The sequence below is a fragment of the Myiozetetes cayanensis genome, unplaced genomic scaffold (genome assembly GCF_022539395.1).
Source record: "Myiozetetes cayanensis isolate MyiCay16 unplaced genomic scaffold, myiCay2020 scf7, whole genome shotgun sequence".
NCBI lineage: Eukaryota > Metazoa > Chordata > Aves > Passeriformes > Tyrannidae > Myiozetetes > Myiozetetes cayanensis.
In genome coordinates, this window is record NW_026087964.1 from 15,803,126 (window position 1) to 15,823,443 (window position 20,318).

The 20,318-nt window shown below is 37.6% G+C and overlaps 1 protein-coding gene across 5 annotated transcripts in view; it reads left to right on the forward strand.

Annotated features, from left to right (window-relative positions):
- The window catches only part of STIM2 (stromal interaction molecule 2), an 82,691-nt gene extending 62,602 nt beyond the window's left edge, over nucleotides 1-20,089 (forward strand). For all 5 annotated transcript variants that reach the window (XM_050337694.1, XM_050337690.1, XM_050337691.1 and 2 more), the window contains one exon: nucleotides 19-20,089. In XM_050337694.1, coding sequence (XP_050193651.1) covers nucleotides 19-56 — 38 coding nt within the window. In that variant the 3' untranslated portion in view covers nucleotides 57-20,089. The remainder of the gene's footprint in view (nucleotides 1-18) is intronic.
- The last annotated feature ends 229 nt before the right edge of the window (nucleotides 20,090-20,318 follow it).

The window sequence follows — 20,318 nt, forward strand, 5'->3', positions numbered from 1 at the left end:
CTCTTTGCTCTGACTCAGGGAAGTACAGGAAACCGGTTCGGAATGTGACTCCTTAAATTCATCCATTGGAAGGAAGCAGTCTCCTCCAGCAAGTCTTGAGATGTACCAGACAATTTCTCCTCAGAAAGTATCCCCAGAAGAATTCTCATTGGAGGAATCATCTACGGGAGACTCCTCTTCTTTAACTGCAGATATTTCTAGGGGCTCTCCTGACTGTGTAGGCATGGCAGAAACTAAGAGCATGATCTTTAGTCCTGCAAGCAAAGTTTATAATGGAATCCTGGAGAAGTCCTGCAGCATGAACCAGCTTTCAACTGGGATCCCAGTCCCAAAGCCTCGGCACACCTCGTGTTCTTCAACCGGCAGCGATAGTAAACCCAGCCATGAAGCTGCTTCTGTCCCCAGGATAAGTAGCATCCCACAGGACCTCTACCAAAATGGTGAAAAAAATAAAAAGCCATCAAAAATAAAAAACCTCTTTAAGAAGAAGTGTAAGTGAGATGGGCAGAAGAAAACCTATAGTAATGTTATGAGAACTCTATTTTTTACACCTTTAGGAATGTAATTCCATTTGAGCATTCCAGACTGGATGCCCTAATGGAATGCTCTGTAGGTCACCTATATTTAACTGACTGTAATGGTCGTGCCAGCTGTCAATGAGAAATCATTAAAAAGTTCAGACAGTTTACATTCATTTCTGCCTATTTATTTCCTTTCTTTTTTTTTTAGTCTTTTTCAGTGGTGTTTGTTTTTTTTTTAAAGTTTATTCATAAACCATTTTTAAGCCACTTTGGACTCCTAAGCTTTAATGGACTAGTAAGCCTTCCTGGGCTTGCCAAAGTTTCTTGTTTACTGGAGCATCTTCCTATCTTTCCATAGACCTAGGACATTTATCTACCGGACTTTAACAAAAATAAAAGAAGTAGAACTAAATGAATTGCACTACTGTTTTACAGACTGGAACAGTCTCTGCAAGTGAAACTGAAAGACCTTGTATTTGACTGAGAAGATGAATCTTTTCACTTTTAGATCTTTTGGGGTTTTTAAGTAGAATTTAGCATTTCTAATTGACTTGATTTCTGGAAATGGAAATGTCATGCTTTTATTATGGGAAGCTTTGTTAGATGCATTTATTATTAGAATGGTTCAAGTCCTGCTGTAAAGATCATTTTTTTCCCAGGACTTTCACTGTGATTTTACTTCACTGCAGGCTGTATGACAAAAAAAAAGAAAGACAAAAAAAAAAGTAATTTATCAAGAGAAAAGGCTCTTGATTCCTTATGCAAGTGATGGTTGTGAAACTTGACTGAAGACTGAAAATATTCACTCTCTTAAAGTGAGGAGAGGAAATAGTAGCTTTTGTTTACAGACTGAGAGACAACGGACGTTTGGGTTGTGAAAGTTTGTACTGTGGTAAAGATAATAAATTGGAAACATTATTTTGCTTGGGAATGTTCCAATTTTAGGTGATGCTTGTTTCAGACATGTTTCAGAGGTCCTGTTAATTGAAAGCTGTCGTAGGCTACATTGCTTATGCTTACTGCTGTGTATAAGTTATTATATTTTTTGAATTAGCTATTATTGTCTTAATGTCCTCCTTTTGTAAGATTTCATACACTTTATTTTTGTATCGTTTGAAGATCTAGCTGTTCAGACACGTCTGAAGTAAATGGTATAATTTTATAATGCATACTGTCATACTAACTCATAATTTCAGATATAAAGATAGATATAAAAGTGAGACTTGACATGCTTCAGATAAAAGCAATTTTTGTTAAGCTTTTATAGGGAGAGATGAAATGACTGTGAGGTAACAAAGAAGCCTTCTTAGGGTAGTAGTTGTTCAAAAACATCTTTTTATTTTTTTTTAAACAGTTGGAGACAAGAAATATACTGCTTAAGCAACAGTGCCTTTTATTCAGTTTGAAAATATTAATACTGAGCAGGAATTTCTTTTGAGGCACATTCCAAAGAAATATTCCCTGCTCTAGTCAACACAAGCAATTTACCCAGTGATGACTAAACAATTTCAGCTCTTCCATAGGGGTGTTAAAGTTGCCTCAGTAGCAGGTGCCATTGCCAGGGGACCTGTGATTAGGGCCTCACTTCTTGCCAATATGTACGTGATGTACTGTATGAAAGAATTAATTCACTGAATGCCTAAATTTTTTCTAGTACGGAGCCTTCAAAACTTGTAACTAATCTAAATCAAGTGATGTGTGTTTTTCTACCATTCTCTGTTTAGGTTCCACTGTACATAACCAATGTGTTAGTTCTGTCCTTGAAGTGGTGGTGATTTTAACAGAAACATTTGCTGTGGTTAGTGAAATGGTTAGAAGAGGACAGTTATGAAACAGGATGGAGACCTTACATGTGCAAGTACCTTAAAACTCTTGGTACATTGATTAATTCCTTAAGAGAACACAATGAATGCAGAATTGTACTGTCTAACAAAGTATGATTGTATGCCATCTATATGGAAAAGCATAGGAGGAATCAACTGTTTGGCAGAGTCTGGAGAAGAAAAAATTGGGGGACTAGAAAATAATGAGAGCATAATATTGTTCCATTATTCTCTGAATCATCAGATTGAACAGCCATAGCTTCAAAGAAAAGTCATCACAAGGTAACAATGGTCCCTTTGAACAAAGATTGTACACCTTGTACATGGCAGAGAAGAAAAGCAGCAATGCAAAAAGACTTGTGCCAGAGAACCACTCCAATGCTAAGCCTTCAGAGTTCTAGTTAAAAGCCTGATGAAGCACTTGAACATCTGCAAAGGGAAAAATTACTTTTATAGAAGTAGGGAACTTATTGTGCCTCCCAGACAGCATGGAGAAGGCTACTACCAGAAAAAGGCTACAGCAATAATTGAGTTTAAATTAAGATCTGGGGCTGAGTAGTAGATCTTGGTGTAAAGTTTAAGGAACTCTGTCTCTATCATTACCAGAAAGATGAAGTGGCATTTAGATACTGGAGAGTAAATATTTACACATGAAAAAAAAAAAAAATCTGGTACCAAGGAGTGGGAGGTCAGCTCTTCTTAATTCAGATATCAAAGTCAGGCAAACTCAAATACTGAGAAGCCTAAACAGAAAAATTCAGTTTTCTGTAGTAAGTATAACTAAAAAATTAAATGGAGGAGGTGTTGAACTCATCACTGGTTGTGAGTTTAAGTGTTAAGTATCTTTTTAAAATAAATAATTTAACTATCTTCAAGAAAAAAATATGGTGGTGTACAAACAAATCAGATGAGAATATCATAGTGATAGATTTTGGCTTCAAAATGGCAAACCTTTGGAGAACAGACTGCTCTCAACACTCAGTTTATTACCAGCTGTCTTCTAATTTTATATCTGCTTCTTAATAAATATTACATATCTAAAAGCTTAAATGAATACAATCAGAAGTGGTGAGTATTGTATGTTGGAGCACAAACTAATTTTAATTGAGTTGGGTTTATTTTTTATTATTTTAATAGACCACTTTCATTTCTTGCTGCCTGAATTTGTCTGCAATGTAAGTGGCTTCCATTGCTCCTACTGTGGCTAATGCAGAAATTCTTGTCTTGAACCAGTTAGTGTCCTTTTAGTACGGGGATGTTGAGAGCACTGACTCTTAGGTAGATCCTCACTGGCAAACGTCAAATCCAGTCCTGATATTGAAGTACCTGGCATGTATCAACACATCAGAAGTGAGACAATGTGCTTCAAAGATCCTCTGTTCTGACTCCATTTGCTAATCAGTGTAACTTGAACTCACTGGCAGTCAGTGAGTCTTGAGTTCAAGCACTAGCATTTTGTAAGACCCATCAGTCATTCTAGACAATCATCTAGTGTCATTAGAGACTTTTTTGTTTTGTTTTGGGTGGTTTGTTTGTTTGTTTGTTTAGCTTTTATATCGAAAATCCCTGTTTTATTTTAAACTCTCCAGTATTTCAAAAGTTGAGGATCTTTGCTTTCTTCAATATTTTGTTAGAGTACTTTGTCAAGACAGAGCCCCTTTGTGGAAATTGCCTAAAAGGCTTCTCCCCGAAGAGGTTACCTTTTAAGTCTTTTATCTGTAAAATGAAGAAGTGTCGAGAGTGTGGCTCTATACAAAGAGGGAGAAGAAAAAACCTTTGCACGGTTCTTACTAAAGCTGTATGACAATTGTTTACCAAAAGCATAAAGATTTTTAGGAAAGGCATTTGTAGTTGCCATGGGAAACTTTTGACCAGTTTACAGTGGACTTAAAGATACAGTTGATTGTTTGGTTTTATTTTATTTTTTTTCCCACTACTCAGTGAATGAATTTAAAATAGATCATTGACAGTTCTGGGCCTATGTCAACTTTTCTTTCCCCACTGGTACCTACGTAGCAGATTACTCTTTACTTCCTGATGGACAATTTGCTGAAAGAGGGAAGATTCTCCATCATAGTCTAGATAGTACTGTTATAGTAAGAATACAGTTCCTCTTTTGGAAGCCTTGAAGATGCTGAAGCCAAGAATATGTGACTTCAGTTTTCTTATGATATTTCTGGATGCCAACTGGAGTTAGGCATTAATTTGTGACTGATTGTCTAAAAAGATAACATTAATTAGAAATTAAAGCTTTCAAGATTTTGCCCTTTTACCTCCCAATATATAGGAACATGGCATGCACAGGAGGGAAATGAGCTAATTAGCATTTCCCATACCACCAACTTTTAGAGCTTCAGGATAATTTCATTCCATTTCCAAGATACATTGCTGGAGAGGAATTACTACCTTACATAATGTATACAAAGAAATATTTGTTTTTTATTTACTTAAAAGCATATTTACAAGCAGTAGTGAATGTAATAAAATACATTTTTTTTAAAATCAAATAGAGGAATTACTAGTTCTTGGACCTCTTGTCTATTTGCTTATCTCCTTGTACAATATGTTAAGTAGGGTGAACACACTTTTCTAATCTGTTCCAGTTGCTCTCACTAAAGGGGTGTGTGGGTGCCTTGCTATCATGTTTGAAACACTGCTCTAAACTGCTTGTAGGCATTTTAATCCTGGATGTTGCATCTTCATTGACTATTGGTTAAGCCCACCATGGCTATTTCATTCTAGTGCTGCTAAAATTTTCTATCAGTGGCAGAGATGTTGGGATAACTAATAACCAAAAAAAGGCTTTTGCCTGTAGCGTTTGACTGGCAGTGTGTAAATGTTTGGGTAACCATTCTTTGAGGCTTCAGTAGCTGTTCAAAGGTGTCATACATGTGTTTGGTTTCCAGCCCAGTACAGATGGTGTTTATCTGACACTCCACTTAGTCCTCTGTTGCATAAACAGAATGCACCAATGGTAACAATGGTAACAGTATTAACCTTTAAACTATTATTCCTAGGTGCTCTTCCATCTGACATTGCTTAAGCAAGATGGCAGTACTCACAAGTCCACTTCAGGTGTTCAGAAACACAGTAGATTTCTGTTACCTTTTAATTTTCTCTGCAACTTTGAATCTCAAGTTTACCAAATTTTATGCGTGTGTGTGTTCTGTGTATTTAATGCTCCACTGAAATGAAAGTTGGAAGGTTGTTCTCCGTTTAGATGTTAGGGAAAGCACATTTGAGCAAGGTAGAAAGAAATTCCTCTTGCTCATTGCAGAGGATGAAAAAGAGTTGAGGTATTTCATCTGCTCCTAAGTGAGAAGACTGAGGAACACTCACAACTTAGATTGCTGGAGGTAAAAGGTACACTCAATCTCAACCTTTCAGATCAGTAACTCTTTATCTAAGAAAAAAACCCCACTTTCTTCTTTAGGTGTACTCTTCAGGGCATTACCTTTTGTATTTCTAATTTCTATTCTATTTTTGACCTAGCATTAAGTTTGGTAGTTACAGCACTAACTTAGGTGATTGCCAGACCTCAGAGCAGCTTCAGATAAATTTCAGTAGCATGTCTTAATGTCAATTTTGTTTTAACATGTGCTAAAGACATCTAAATTAGAACTTTTTCCTTCACATTCCTTTTACTTTAATTCAACTCAGTTCTTTGTGATCTCTCTACTGTTAAAAAAATAAAGAGGTACTGATAGTTGTTTGGAGTACTATAATTTTTTTTTCAGTTGGGAATTACTAATAGATAAATGCTAAATGGTTGTCTTTTAAAGACTAAATCATGGTTGGATATTATGAAAACACTGCTGTGCTTTCGTTAAACTAGGTAGAGCATTGACTGGTGCAATTTGTGAATGAATGGTAAATTTGTCTTTCTTAAATTATCCTTTGATTGTTTATATATGTCTAAAGTTAATGCTGCACAATTATTTTCAGACTTGAATTTATTTAAAATTAAGGTCAGTATGTCCAGCCCTACAAAAGTCAGTCTTCAGTTATCAGTCATCCCTCCATTCTTACAGAAATTAATTACAATCTTGAATATTTGTACTAACTTCTTAGTGGTAGAATGGATTCCTGTAAGTCTTTAGATAGAAGGCAGAGAACTTCTGAAGTGACCCAGGTAACCTGTGTTCTTTATCAGCTTTCAAATCCGTCTCCCACTAAGATGGAGTCTCCCCAGGGGAATGTAGATGTACTTACTGCTTGGAACTTTGTAGTTAATTATATTTGACTCTCTAATTCTAATAACTTGCATGTGCGCTATGCTTGCTTGCTTATCAATAGCTGACAAAAGCTATAGGAGATCTTGGGGGTTTGTTTTAAAAAATTGCTGTGGGGGAAAAAAAAAAAAAGACTGGCAAGAGAAATCTGTCAGGCTGTGAACTGAATAGAACCTAGAACCAAGCAAAAATCCCAGCTGTTTGTCGAAAAGTACTATTTAAGTAATCCTTAATGAAATGAATTGGGTAGCATGTGTATTTTCACATTGCTCTCCTCCAAGCAACAAACGTAATTAAAATACCCTAGTCTTCAGCAAGGCTATTTGGGAGATGTCTTGCCTTGTTTTTATTTTTAATTTAAATAACATTGAGTTGTAGTGAGTGTTCAGCATATTAATGCCTGACTTAAAAGATTAACAGAACTTGAATGACTTGCATTGTTTTGTTTAACTACTGCTTTATAAAAATGTAGATACTTGCATAAAGCCTGTCATTGGATCTGGGTGTGTTTCAATGACATAGCAAGAAGAGGACCAAGACAAGTAAATATATGCACAATTTGAATCCTAAGATGCTCTACTGTTCGAGGAAGAGATGTTCTCCATGCAGGTTCTACTCTTCCTCTGCTTGCTCTTGGCTTCTGTTTGTTTTCATTAGTTGAACTAAAATAAGAAACAAAACCCTCAGACTGACTAGTTTCTGTCTCTAATATATACACTGTACTTGCTTTTAACCTCATTTACTGCATGTTGTTAATGCTGTACACAAATGCATTTGGAGTATTTCTTTGGTGTTGTACAGCATGATGCATTTCATTCCTTTTTCTAGTTTACCTCCCATTAGCTATATATTGCTTTACAACTGGAAAAAACTGAGTTTTTGGGAATTGAGTCTGTTTGCATATAAAAATATTTTTTTTCTTTTCTGTGAGTCGTATGAGAAATGTCCTGCTTGGAGAGTCTCAGACAGTATTTTCCTGTGTTTATTCATGTTACTTTGCTTTATTTTATAAGTGGAAATTGATTTTATTGATTTCTGATGTGTTGTTACACTTAATGTTGAATAAATCTGACTTCCATTTTGAAAAGTGAAACTGTGTTAGTGAAAGTGTTATGTAGTGTTAATCTTAGACTGTTCCCCAAGTATAAAAACTTTGATTTTATTTATTTTTTTTTTTATTTATCTTGAGATAAATTTTCTTTGTTTTGCTTAAGATTCTGGCCAACATTTCTTTGTTTCATGCTATTATTAAAGCTTGACAGCAATATTACTGGGAAGGGAAAGGTGGAGGCAGTTGTTTGGCAACCAAGGTGCTACAGTTAGGCTTAGAAATCCTGAGTCTTACTGCCTTTGCTGGAAAGAGCCTTTCTGAGTAAGTTGCTTAACATTTTGAAGATTTGGGATTTTGGTTTCGTGGGTTGCTTTTTTTTTTCTTCCCCCTGAACAAGCTGAAAAGCCTTTCCAAGTGACTGCTGGAATAATGTGTAGCCTTGTGATTTTGAGCACGAGGATTAGTTTGAGAGCCTGTGGCTCTCTACCAAAAAACCCAAACGTCTTTGTTGTTGTTTAATATTCCTTTTAACTTGTAGTGGCTCTGAGAAGGAAGAAGCTCAAGAGGAGCTTTTTAAAAGTGGCTTCTCTTGTAAACTAAAAATCCCACCTATGTGGAGGTGACAAGATTGTAGTGAGGTAAATGAGTGAGTGACAATGCAGGGTGGACCATGGGATCAATGTGAGTCATGTTTAGAGAACCTAGAGTGCAAAATAAATTATATTTTCCTGGATAAAAAGAAAGGGTATTGATAATTGAATCTGTATATAAATTATTTTCAGCTGTAGTTGTCTACAGCCCACTTCAGAAGCAATAACTTGATGTGTGTGAGTTGGTCACTACTTTCACTTCAGTTTGTCCTTAGTGTTCTTGATTAAACAGTATTAACTGTTTATCAGTGGGAAAATCATATAGGTTGGCAAAGCCTAAATCAGCTCGGCATCATCAGACAGCTAAATGCCTTTCTATTGGGGACCTGCTGTTAATTTTTTTCTGCAAATTTTGATTGAGCTATTATAGCATAGCTTATATTGAATGTCTTATTTTACTGCAAGACTTGGCACCCAAGCAAGTGGAACACAGAGCATTCTAATCCCATAGGACGTTACTGAGCTTTGGTTAATTAACAGCTTTAGCAAGTTGGTATGCGGTCACTGAAGTCAGGGTTTGATTTGTTGTTGTTTCCCCTCCCCCCCCCCCGATGAACTGCTTTTAATTACTATTGAATCAAAGTCTTGCCTTACCCTGTCAAAACTAGGCTTTTAAATTATAGTTTTCCAACTCCACTGGGTGATGGCATCACTTGTGAAATTCTATAGCACCCTGCTTGCCCTCAGTGAGATGGAGAATGTGGAATGGGGTTGAAATGTGAGAGGTAATCTCCTCTAAGGTCCTTTGGGCATTTAGCTGTTCCTAGGCACAGAGTGCTCCCGATTAAGTCAGTTGTGGAGCAGTTTCAGAAAGGTCTCCCAATACTTCCTGTTATTTTGAATGCCCTATAAGGATGTGCTAAGTATCCACAAACATAGCTATATAGTGGAAAATATTTCTTTATTCAATGAAGGTACCTTTATTTGAAGAGAAGTTTAGCTGAATTTTCTGTCAGCTTAATGCTGCAGTACTTGTCTGCTTTAATCCTTTCTCTTCTACTTCTTTATTTAAAATTATCACCTATTCCCCAGTGTTTGGAAGAGGAAGTTAAATAGTTGAGTTCCAAATGCCACATTTTGTCTGTATTCTAAGAGGCCTTATCTTTCAGCTAGTGCTGGTCATAACCTGGAAGTGATTTCTGAACCTCGTGTTGGATTTCGTGTTTGTTCTGTATAATACTCGGCTACTCTCCAGTTTTTCTTGCTGGTTTTATACAGGGGACTCTTAGCAATAGAGAAATATTCCAGAAATTGTATGTGACAGTTGGGGGTGAAGGCATGTGAATATGTATTTGGATGAAGAAAGAGGCTGGGGACAGGAGAAACAGGATGCCATTTGTTGTTTGTACTCTGAAATGCAGGAGTCTGGAAGAATGATTGAAGGGATAAGGTTTTTATAAGGGAAGTTTGGACACAGACTATGTAATTGCAGCTCTTGTTTCTTTTTTCCCTCCCTTATTCCTGCTTTTGTGAAATACACCCATTTTTAAGGTGTAGCTACAAAATCCTAATAAGGATTGTGAATGGAAACACTACTTTGTGGGAAAAAAAAAAAAGTCCATTATGCTTTCTGCTCAGCCTATATTTTGTATAAATCTTTTTGTAGCAATTTTAAATAATATTAGATAAATAAAACATCAGAAATAACATCTGATATACCACTGGAGATAAAAGGTTATCTACCAGGAACACTCCAAGATAGATAACTACCCTAAATATCTAAAAAAAAACCCCAACAAAACAAAAAGTCCAAACAAAAAAGCAACAACAAAAAACACACACCAAACCCAAAGAAAACTCAAACAAACCAACAAAAACCTGAAAACAATACCCAAACCAAAAAATCCCCAAACCCTGTGGTGTTTAAAGTGTCTTTTTTTTTTAGATTGCTGTTGCCTGGTTAGAGCATATAACAACCTGGATAATTGCAGTTGACATTGCCAGAGACTTTGATTAATTTCTGTTCTGGGTAGAAGAAGCAGCAGAGACATAAGAAACACACCCTGAGTTTTGATGAAAGTTGATGAAGTTAATGTATCACTAGTACCTAACAAGCAAAGGGCTTCTGAATGTGGACTTTTTCTAATAAGATACCTGTCACTTTAAAAAGTCCTTGCTTTCATGCATCTAGGCATTGCTGAATTGTTCAGCCATAGGGGTGCTTAAATTGTGTAGTTTCTGCTTTGATGTATGACCTATGATTTGTAAACAGTAAAACCTCTAAAATTAATATGTAGATGAAAAAAAAAAAAACAAAAACAAACCCCAAAAAACTCAATTTAGAAACTTTGAATAGAAAAGAATACATCCTCTTAAGTTTTCTGGTGTAGACTAACTAAATAAGACAAGTAGTTGTATATCAGTGATCTTGATTTCTGTCAGTAAGTGGCTCATCCCTCCGTCCCACCATCTCCCTCAGCATGATGTTTTGTAGTGAATCTGACTTTTGTCTTGTGTAATAAGAGTTTCTGCAGTGCAGCCTAGGCCCTCCAGTAACCTCTACATTCCCCAGCGTCTAAATCAGGTCTGGGACACCTCTGCTGCATTGCTGTTGGCAATATATCTCCTCATCTTACAAGCAAACCCAGGTTTTCTGGAAAGTTCTGAATTTTTTTATTGGAATTTTGGTTTGTTGAGCCTGAAATACTTCAGTTAGGGAAGTCTGACCAGAGCTCCTGGGCATTGCTACTGATCTCGTGTCTGAGCCAACTGCTGTAGTGCAACTACTCGGTGCCATTGCTAATATTAACCATAAGCAAGTATATTAGTTGAGGCTCTGCAGGCAGGGGAGAAAATTCTCTAATTTCCAATCATGCCAATATAAATTAAGGAAAAGCCTTGAAGGAGTTCTAGTTATTGCAGTCTTGAATTATTTTCCTGAAAAGAAAAAAATAGCATCATTGTTCTTCAACATCCCAAAGTAGTGTGAGTAAAAGGAAACATATTAGTTCTTCTGAGAGGTCTCTAAGTTATTTGTGACAGTGTGCATAGCAGCTGGGAATTAAGAAACTAATAGGAATAATATACTTGCATAGCTGATAGGAACAGTGAAGGCACTTTTATAGATTTACCAGTCTTTAATTTTATTAAAGATAGGAAAAATGGAATTTGCATAAAAAAGTGTAGAAGAGCAATTAGATGATCAGTTTTGATAATGTCAACTACTTTATTCCCTAGAATGCTCTAGATGTCATTTAGATCTCAGGAAAGAGACTTCACAGCCTCATGTAGGATTTGGTGATGATCTGCTAATCAACTTGAACTTGCCCAGTGTTGGGATTGGAATTAGGTGTGTAGAAAATATGATAAAGACACTGATAGTGTGGCCAGTTGTGCAAGGCAATGATTAGCTGCTGTGTTACTAATTTCTCTTGTAAGAGTTAACTTTGCTCTTTTTGAATCAGTCATATTGAGAGATGTAATGTATTCTTCAGCATTTAAGCAAACTAAAACAAAAAACAAGTGGGGCTCCTCCATGTTTCTGAGAAGACTCCTGCTGTTCAGAGCCTCATTAGTAACACTGAATGGTAATAATTTAAGCATTATCTGGAGATTCTGTAATTAAAAAATAAAGGTCCTGCAGGAGTCCTGTGAAGGAGAGCTGAACCAAAGCAGAAACTCCAGCTGGCATTTTCACAGCTTAAAGACTGTATACTTTTCAATGCCTTGTTTTTGGGTGTGTAACAGAAATAACAGTTCTGCTGCTCATGCTTCCCTTTTTATCTAGAGCTATTGAAATCAAGTGTAAGGTCCCCAATAGCACATACACATCCAGTCCTTTATCCAGATTCTTAGACATGTCTTTTGCCAAAATCGGGAAGAATATTTGCCCCGTACTGCCTACTTGCCATACACATCTGTAGATTATGGTGGTGTCTCTTGGTTCAGATGATTATCTGCTGTCTTTTTTGGCTTCTGCCAAATCTTTCAGTATTCCTGTGGAACCAAACTGTTCTGAGATTTGTGTGGAAATAATTCAGCTTTCCTAACTACTAATTTGCTGCAACTGCAAAGGCTATTTTAGATTTGTGTCTACTGTAGTTAAGTATTCTCAAGTGTCCTATTTTCCAGGGGAGCTCAGACAAACCTATCATCAAAGAGCTATGATTGATTTTTTTTGTTGCATTACAACCAAACATTAATTTTCTTTTGTTCCGGAGGGAGAAGAGGGTGTATGTTTTCCATGTCTTTAAAGACACTCTCCATCTCCAAGCACTGTGTAAGCCAGCATATGTTAGATTTCGAACATCAGGGGAGAAAGCAGCACTGTAATTCACACATTTTGATTTGACAGTTAGGTCGCAAATATGCTAACGTTCAACTTGTTGGTTATTATTGCTGCTCCTTTTCACAAGGGAAAATTAGTATGCACATTAGAGGATGACTTCTCTGCAAAGAATTACATAAACTAGGCAGGCGGCTCCATTTCTTAGCTGTTTGTGAAAAAAACCTTTTACTTTTTACTCTTTTCCCTGCCCGGGAGAAGTCAAACATTCATTTGAACAGAAAGGCTTGGAAATTAAACAGATAGTTCCCTCACTTTAAATGCAGCCTGAACCCTGCTAAACCATTAGCTATTTCCTCTTTTTTTTCTTCAGGGCCTTGCGCTGGTGAATGACTGTTTTAGTGCTGTGCTCATGATATAGCACATTCATAATTTGCCTGCGGAAGACTTAGGGAAATCTCTGTGTCCTACCTATAGATGCTTTTCTAGATAAGAAAAGAAGATTGTAGCAGTAAGAGACACTGCTTTGATCAGTACTCTGCTGTAGAGTGTAATTGGAGCAATGAAGAATTTGGGGGAGAGAGAATAATAGAAATGGCAGGAATTCAAAGGTCACTTTGATATTACTTTTCAGGAAAATACTGTTGGATTGTGAAACTGTAGTTGGAAGTATCCTTGAATTTTTATAGTTTACTGGTATAGACACCAGAAAGATTTACCAATGCCTATCATTTTTAAGTTGGTTTAAAATATTATCCTGTAAATTGGAAACACTCCATCAACTTGCTGTCTTGAAATTATAGCTTATGTAATTTAGCTTGGGAATTTCTTCCAAATAAAGTGTTTTCCAATAAGATTAGTACTAATATTTCTATTCACTTCTACCCCCCCCCATATGGTCAGCTGAAATCAACAAATTCTTGCTAAGTCCTGCTGGAAGTGCAACTTTAACCTTAATTACTGAATCTTTATTTACCCTTTCTTTCTGCAACACTGTAGAACTGGATTGTAGAAATACACAGGAAACATTTCTTGTATATGAAGACAGAAAGTGCAGTCTCACAGTGTAAGATAAGATTATAATTTACTATTACATATATTCTGTACTATTGCAAGTCTTTAAGTGAAAATGAGGTAGAGTGGTGTTTATTTCTGGGTTTTTTTTCAGTGATAACACATAGCAGTAATGCCTTGCTCACAACTGGGAAGAAGTTTACTTCATGAACCTTTCTTTACACAGCTCTCTTCATCTTATGTGGTGTTGGCTGCTCTGGACATACTTGACAAAAATACAGGTCTTTCAAAGCTGCTTTTAATGAATTGGCAGGACCTTGTTCTTTTCTGTTTGAGGAGCCAGATAAAGCAGTCCCAGCTGAGGTTTCCCAGTGCATTCCAGCTTAGCATTTGATCACTTTGCCTAGGCTGCTGCTGGCTGTGCTTTGTATGGTTTGTGAGCTGTACCTGATAGGACTTAACCCTGAGCAGATCAACCAGGTTTAGTCTAGATGAAATAGCTACTGCCTAACATGGCAATCTTCACAGTAACATGACAGGAACAAAAAGAAACCAAACTCCAAAAGCTTCCTTAAAAAAAATTGCCATTGTCTACTTTGAACTCCATCTAATGTGCGTGTATGTATTTTATATATATATACACACAAATGTATGTATAAAATAAATATATGGCTAAGTATCCCTATAAATTCCCACTAATACCTTAGAGCAATGAACTTTTCAAGTGAAAAATTCTGTTGTTTTGTCTATTGTCACTTTGAAGTGAAAGATTTCTTTTGTCTTCTGGCCCTTCAAAGGTGAGTATTGGCAAAGGTAGTGCCTTTAGATCTTTGCTCTAATGAATATAAATAGATAACACATTTAGTTAAACTTCAGAAGTTGAAATCTAGTTCTTATTGTCACTTATTTGTTTTGTGACTTTTAATTTGACAGTTCAATTGTTCTGTAACATAAATGCAATAGTGACTGGCTTATTGCAAGGGGTTGAATGAATGTTAAGCTTCTGTTAATTAAAAGTACTGTTCTGAATTCACCAGATTAAGGGATAAAACTCTTCTGAGAGCTAAGCATTTTCCTTTGCAAAGAGAAACGTTGATTTTCAAAGCTACATTAAACTCTCTTCTGTCTTTCAGAATGCTCTAACCTATTCGGGGAGGGAGTAGGGGGAAGTGAACAGAAAGTAAAATGAAAAGCCAGAAAAGAGTATAATATAAAAAGCAGGTTTCACCTTCCTTTATCTTAAACAGGGACTTTCGTAGTGACATGATGGGGGAATGGAAAAGGCACAAAAGTACTGAGGATGTAAAGCATAAGTGGTACAAAACCATCAAAAAGACTTTCAATAGTGCTCTCTGTGTATTTCACATCTGTGTTGGTAGTTAGTCTAAAAACCTCTATATATTAATGAAGTACACACAAATAGGAGAGAGGAATGCTCAAGCTTCCCTGTCATTTCTGTCCATTAGCTGATGACATTAACATAAGGACTTTGCTATAGTCCCTGTTTCTATAGTTTGTATTTCCAGTTTTCAAAGTCTTGCAGCTTGACTTAATTGGAATTCAACGTGCTCAGTGAGCTCACCTAGTGTTTCAAAAGTGTTCTGACCTTTTGTGGGTAAGATGTCTGATGGCTTAACCTGCTGGTGGATTGCAGTTACCGTATGAGAATGTCTAACAATCTCTGAGCTCTTGCTGTATGTTGAATTTGAAACATACTGAGAAACAGTCAGTTTCCTTTTTTAAAAAACATTTTATTTTCATCTTATTTGGTTACCAGAACATGGATCACAGAAGCACAGAACCTTTAGGATCAGAAGGAACCACTGGAGACTGTCTAATCTAACACCCCTGCTGAACACAGGGTTACCTACAGCAGGTTGTTCAGTTTGGTTTTGTATGTCTCCACAGATGGAGACTCCACAATGCCTCTGCACTGGATTTGCTCCAGTTTGTCCATCTCTTCTTTGTACTGTGGAGTGCAGGGTTGGTGACAGCATCTACAATGTATATCAACAGTGGAAGTATCTCTAGGTGCTGGCATGGCTCTACCTAGTGCACCATGAATGTTTTAAGGGTACAGTGGTGACTCAAGTTCAATTTCTCGTCCACCAGGATCCCCTGCCCTTCTCTGCAGAGCTGCTTTCCTTCCAGTTGCCCCTCCAAGCCTGTGCTGGTATATGGGGTTATTTTTCCCCAAATATCTGACTTGAGATTTGACTTCCCTGTACTTCACAAGGTTTCTGTTGTCTCATTTCTCTAGGCTGTTGAGGTAGGTCCCTTGGAATGGCAACATAGCCGCCTGGTGTATCAGCCACTCCTCCCTGATATTTATTATCTGCAAGCTTGCTGTTGGCATGCTCTGTTCCACCTTTCAGTTCTTTAATGAAAATGGTAAACAGTACTGGCCCCTAGTATGCACCTCAGAGATATAACATTAGTAACTGGCCTTCAACTGGGCATTGTGCTGCTGACTGCAACAACCAGTCTGCGCCTGGCAGTTTAACCAGTTTTTAATCCACTTTATTATCCGTTTATCTAGTCTGTTTTGTCAGTGTATCTGTAAGAAAGTTATGTGAGACTGTCAAAAACTTTACAAAACTAAAGATAAACGACATCCACTACTCTCTTCTCACCTGCAGAGCTTATCACTTTGTTGTGAAAGGCTATTAGGCTGTTCACATATGATTCCTGCTCTGTAAGTTTGTGCTGACTCATCACCTTCCTCTCCTTTATGGGCTTGGAAATATCTTCCAGGATCATTTGGTGCATCACCTTGCCAGGATTTGAGGTGAGATCAATTGACCTGTAGTTTCTAAGATCTTCCTCCTTGCCCTTCTGGAAGATGACACTTACTGTCTTCCAGTCCTCAGAAACCTTCAGTCACTATGACCTTTCAAAGATCATTGTTTGTGGTCTCACAATGACATTGAACCAGCCTTCTCAGCACTTGTAGGTACATTCCTTCTCTATTGACACTGTCTTCCCTGCTCTAGACTTTTCTGATGATTTCAAGAAGCTGAGATTTCTGAAAGGCAGATTTTGCTAGTAAGGACCAAAGTGTAGAAGGCATTGAGTACCTCAGCCTTATCTTTGTTTCTGCCACCATAGACTGTGTTCCCCATTCAGCAGGTACACACTGACCCATGTCTTCCTTAAGTTGCTGATGTGCCTGTAGAAGACTTTTTTTATTGCCTTTTGTGTCCCTCACTGGGTTCAGCTTCAGATGGGCTTTGATGTACCTAACTCCATCACTACACACTTGGACAGTGTCTCTGTATTTATTTTGGATCACTTGTCCCTGCTGTCATCCCTTGATTTTTTTCCTTTTTGATAGATGAGTTTTTGCACATTGAGATAGACAATTATTGAGCTTGGAGAGGTGATCCTTGAACAAAAATCAAACAGTTGCTATGAACACCTCTTTTCTTCAGAACTGTACTCCATGTGGCTCCTCCAAACAGGCCCGTAAGGGAACCAAAAGTAATCTTTCCTGGAGTACAGATTCTTGCTATGTGCTTTGTTTCCTCCTTTCTGGATCTTGAACTCCACACCTCAGGATTGCTTCCAGGCTTCATACCCCCTGTACTGGGTTTGGCGGGCACGTAGCTGATTTTCTTTATGGCAGACTGTAGGGTGGTGTGTTTTGGGTTGGTGTCCGAGGTGATGCTGATTACATGCCAATGTTTTCACTGTTGCTGAACAGTGCTGAAATAGTATCAAGGCCTTCTCCATTTCTCACTCTGCCTGCTGCAGTGAGAGGGCTGGAGATGGACAAGAGGCTGGGACAGCACACAGGTAGGATAGCTGACCCCAACTGACTAGAGAGATATTCCATAGCATATGACATTGTTCTCAGCAGTAAAACTGGGAAGGAGTTTTCCAGGGAGTTTCTGTTGCTAAGGGACTTAGTAAACAATTGCTTTTACTAATTTTTATCTCAACCCTGTTTTTATCTCAACCTATGATTTTTCTTACGTTTGCTGCTCTTCTAATTCTCTCCCTCATCCCTCTGCAGGGATAGTGAATGAGAGGCTGTATGGGGCTGAGATACCTGGTCGTGGTTAAATCACAACAGCCCTGATTATTTTTTTTCTTTGTAAGTATGAAGTCCAGCAGAGCATTTCCCCTTGTTGTCTGCTTGATGAGTAGTATCAGAAAATCATCATTAATGCACTCCTGAAACATCCTCAATCTCTTGTGCTCTGCACCTCCACCACATATTGGGGTGATCAAAGTCTGCATGAGCACCAGGGCCTGTGCATTACAGAGGCTTTTGTAGTTGTCTGGAGAACTCCACAAATATCTAATACTTTGAATCAGGTGGTTGATAGCAAACAATCACTGCAGCACTACCAGTTTTGGTCTGCCCAGCGATTCTGACCTGTAATCTGCCAGCTGGTTTATCATTCATCCCCAGGCAGAGCTCTTATCCAACCCCTGCATTGCTCTCGCATCAAGGGCAACTCCACCTCCTTACCATCATGCCCTTACCATCCTCCACTCATTTCAGCAGCTGAGTTGTGTGAGCTACCCCACCATGTCTCCATGGTCCCAGTGAGATCGTAGCCCTGCCAGCTTCGTGCAGACTTCTGTCCTCATGTCTGCACACTGTGAATGTTGGTGTACAGGCAATCCAGAGAGGCTCTCAGTCATTCTGGCTTCTTGTTGATAACATGACTGATGCTATAAAGACCTATCACAACACAGAACATACCAGTTATTGAACAACTCAAGACACATTCTTCAGTGTGTTTCTGTTGTAATGGAGATGAGACGAAAGGGAGTAGGAATGAACAATGAATGCTTACTGCTCTTTGCTCCCAAGATCCACTATGTCTATTTACTCTCTGTTCCTAGCAATAGGAAATGATTTGCTCCCCAGGGAGTCAGGAATGATCAGTGCAGTATTGAAAAATGTGGTAAAGGTTGAGAAAGGAAAAATGTTCTCTGACTTCTGGAGGGAAATGTCAAGTGAAAGAATTTGAGGTATAGGGTGTTAGGAGGAAATGTGATACTCAAAGGTCAAATGATTGGAAGGTCAAGACTAGCAGATTTGAAAAGAAACGTGAATGTATTCAAGGTTAGGAAGATAACAATATACAGAAATAATAGTAGGACTGGGAAATGCTAATAATATATAATCCTACAAGTGACAAGAAAAGAAAGAAAGGTCAGAAGAAACCAGTACTTTTAAAAAGTATATATGCTTCATAAATCACATAAAAATCAACTGCTCTGTTCTGAGTAATCCTTGACTTTACTTTCTTTGTCCTGTAGGTTGATGTGAACTGTAATGGAGTCATTGTGCTTTCAAGGGCTTGCTTCCCTATACTTTGCTTCAATGGCTCTCTTTCCTGCATCCCTTGGGTGTGATAATGGCATTCTGTGAATCATATTAGCAGAGCAGAGCTTAATTAATGTTTGCAAAACACTTAGATCCTCAGATGAAGTGTTCTGTGTGCATTTGGTGCAACGTATTATTGCCAATAAGCACAGACTTTTTTTAATTCCAGCAACAACTCATTTTTGGTGCTTTTTTATCACAAAAGCAACCACATGAGGATGGCTAGGAAGGGTCGTGCCAAGGTTCAGCTATCTCACTATCTCAGCTTCAGGAGCGGCAGGTGTTTTAAGGAAGAGAAGTGCAAAAAAAAACCCCAAAAAACAAAAAACCAAAACAAAAACCACAAAAGCCCCCAGATGCTTTATCTGGCAAACTCTCCTGGCTTCTAGCAACAAATTTTTAAAGACTTTGTGATCTGAAGATTACATCCAATACCTGCCTCTGAAGGGAATTCTTGTCCATGCCTTTTCAACCAATGTGTGGTGAGCCATGGGATTAACCCCGCGTAGCCTCTATAGGGTGTTCTCCCCTCTCTGAGACAGAGAACCAGGAGGAAGAAAATAATATTTTTAGCCTGTTTAGTTGCAAGCAAATCTCCATCTACCATGGTGACAAATGTATTTGAGTCACTAGTGGGAAAATTATGTGCTATTTGGTACTTTGACATAACTGCTCATGGAAGAGCTCGGCATATGTCCTTTCAACCCTCAGAATAGGATGATTTATTGCTTTAAATTTATCAGAATCTTTAAAACCACAGATTTGTATCCAAGGAGACATAAGTTCTTCATCCTTGTGAGCTAGAAAACTGGGTGTAAATGCATTAATTCATACTAATAAGATGTTAAAATCCTAGCTTTTATATAAATTAAACTGAAGATCATCAGCTCTTTGTAAGGAATTGCTTTGCCATGTCATTGCCTCACTTTTCCCCTCCCAGCTAACAGATAGTGCTTTACATATCAAATGGTAGCACTTTTTGGCCTCTGAAATAGGAATCTTTAGAAATATAACATATATATATATATATGAATAAACTGGAGCCATTTTTCTGTTCAGTTGGGTTATAATTTTCTGGTTTGCCCAGGTAGACTAATTCCTAATTTAAAACCTTGTTAAGGGAATTCTATCCCATTTATATGGGGAAATGGATAACTACTTTGTGAAATTGTGGAAATATTTGGAGATGTATGTAAAGAAAGGGCCAATAAAAATGTAAATTATCTCAACTGTATTTATTCTATATTTCACCTGGTTCTCTGGCAATGCTGCTGATTTTGATAGCAAGCTGCTGACTAAATATTTGTAGCTTGATTTAAAAAAAAAGGTGAATAAACCCATAATATTTGCATTTAATTATCTACCACAGAAGGTACCTCTTCCATTTCAAATTAGTCAAGCAGACAGTGCATGTTCACCAAAATCTTTTTATCTTGGACCTGGATTTTACTCTAGGTG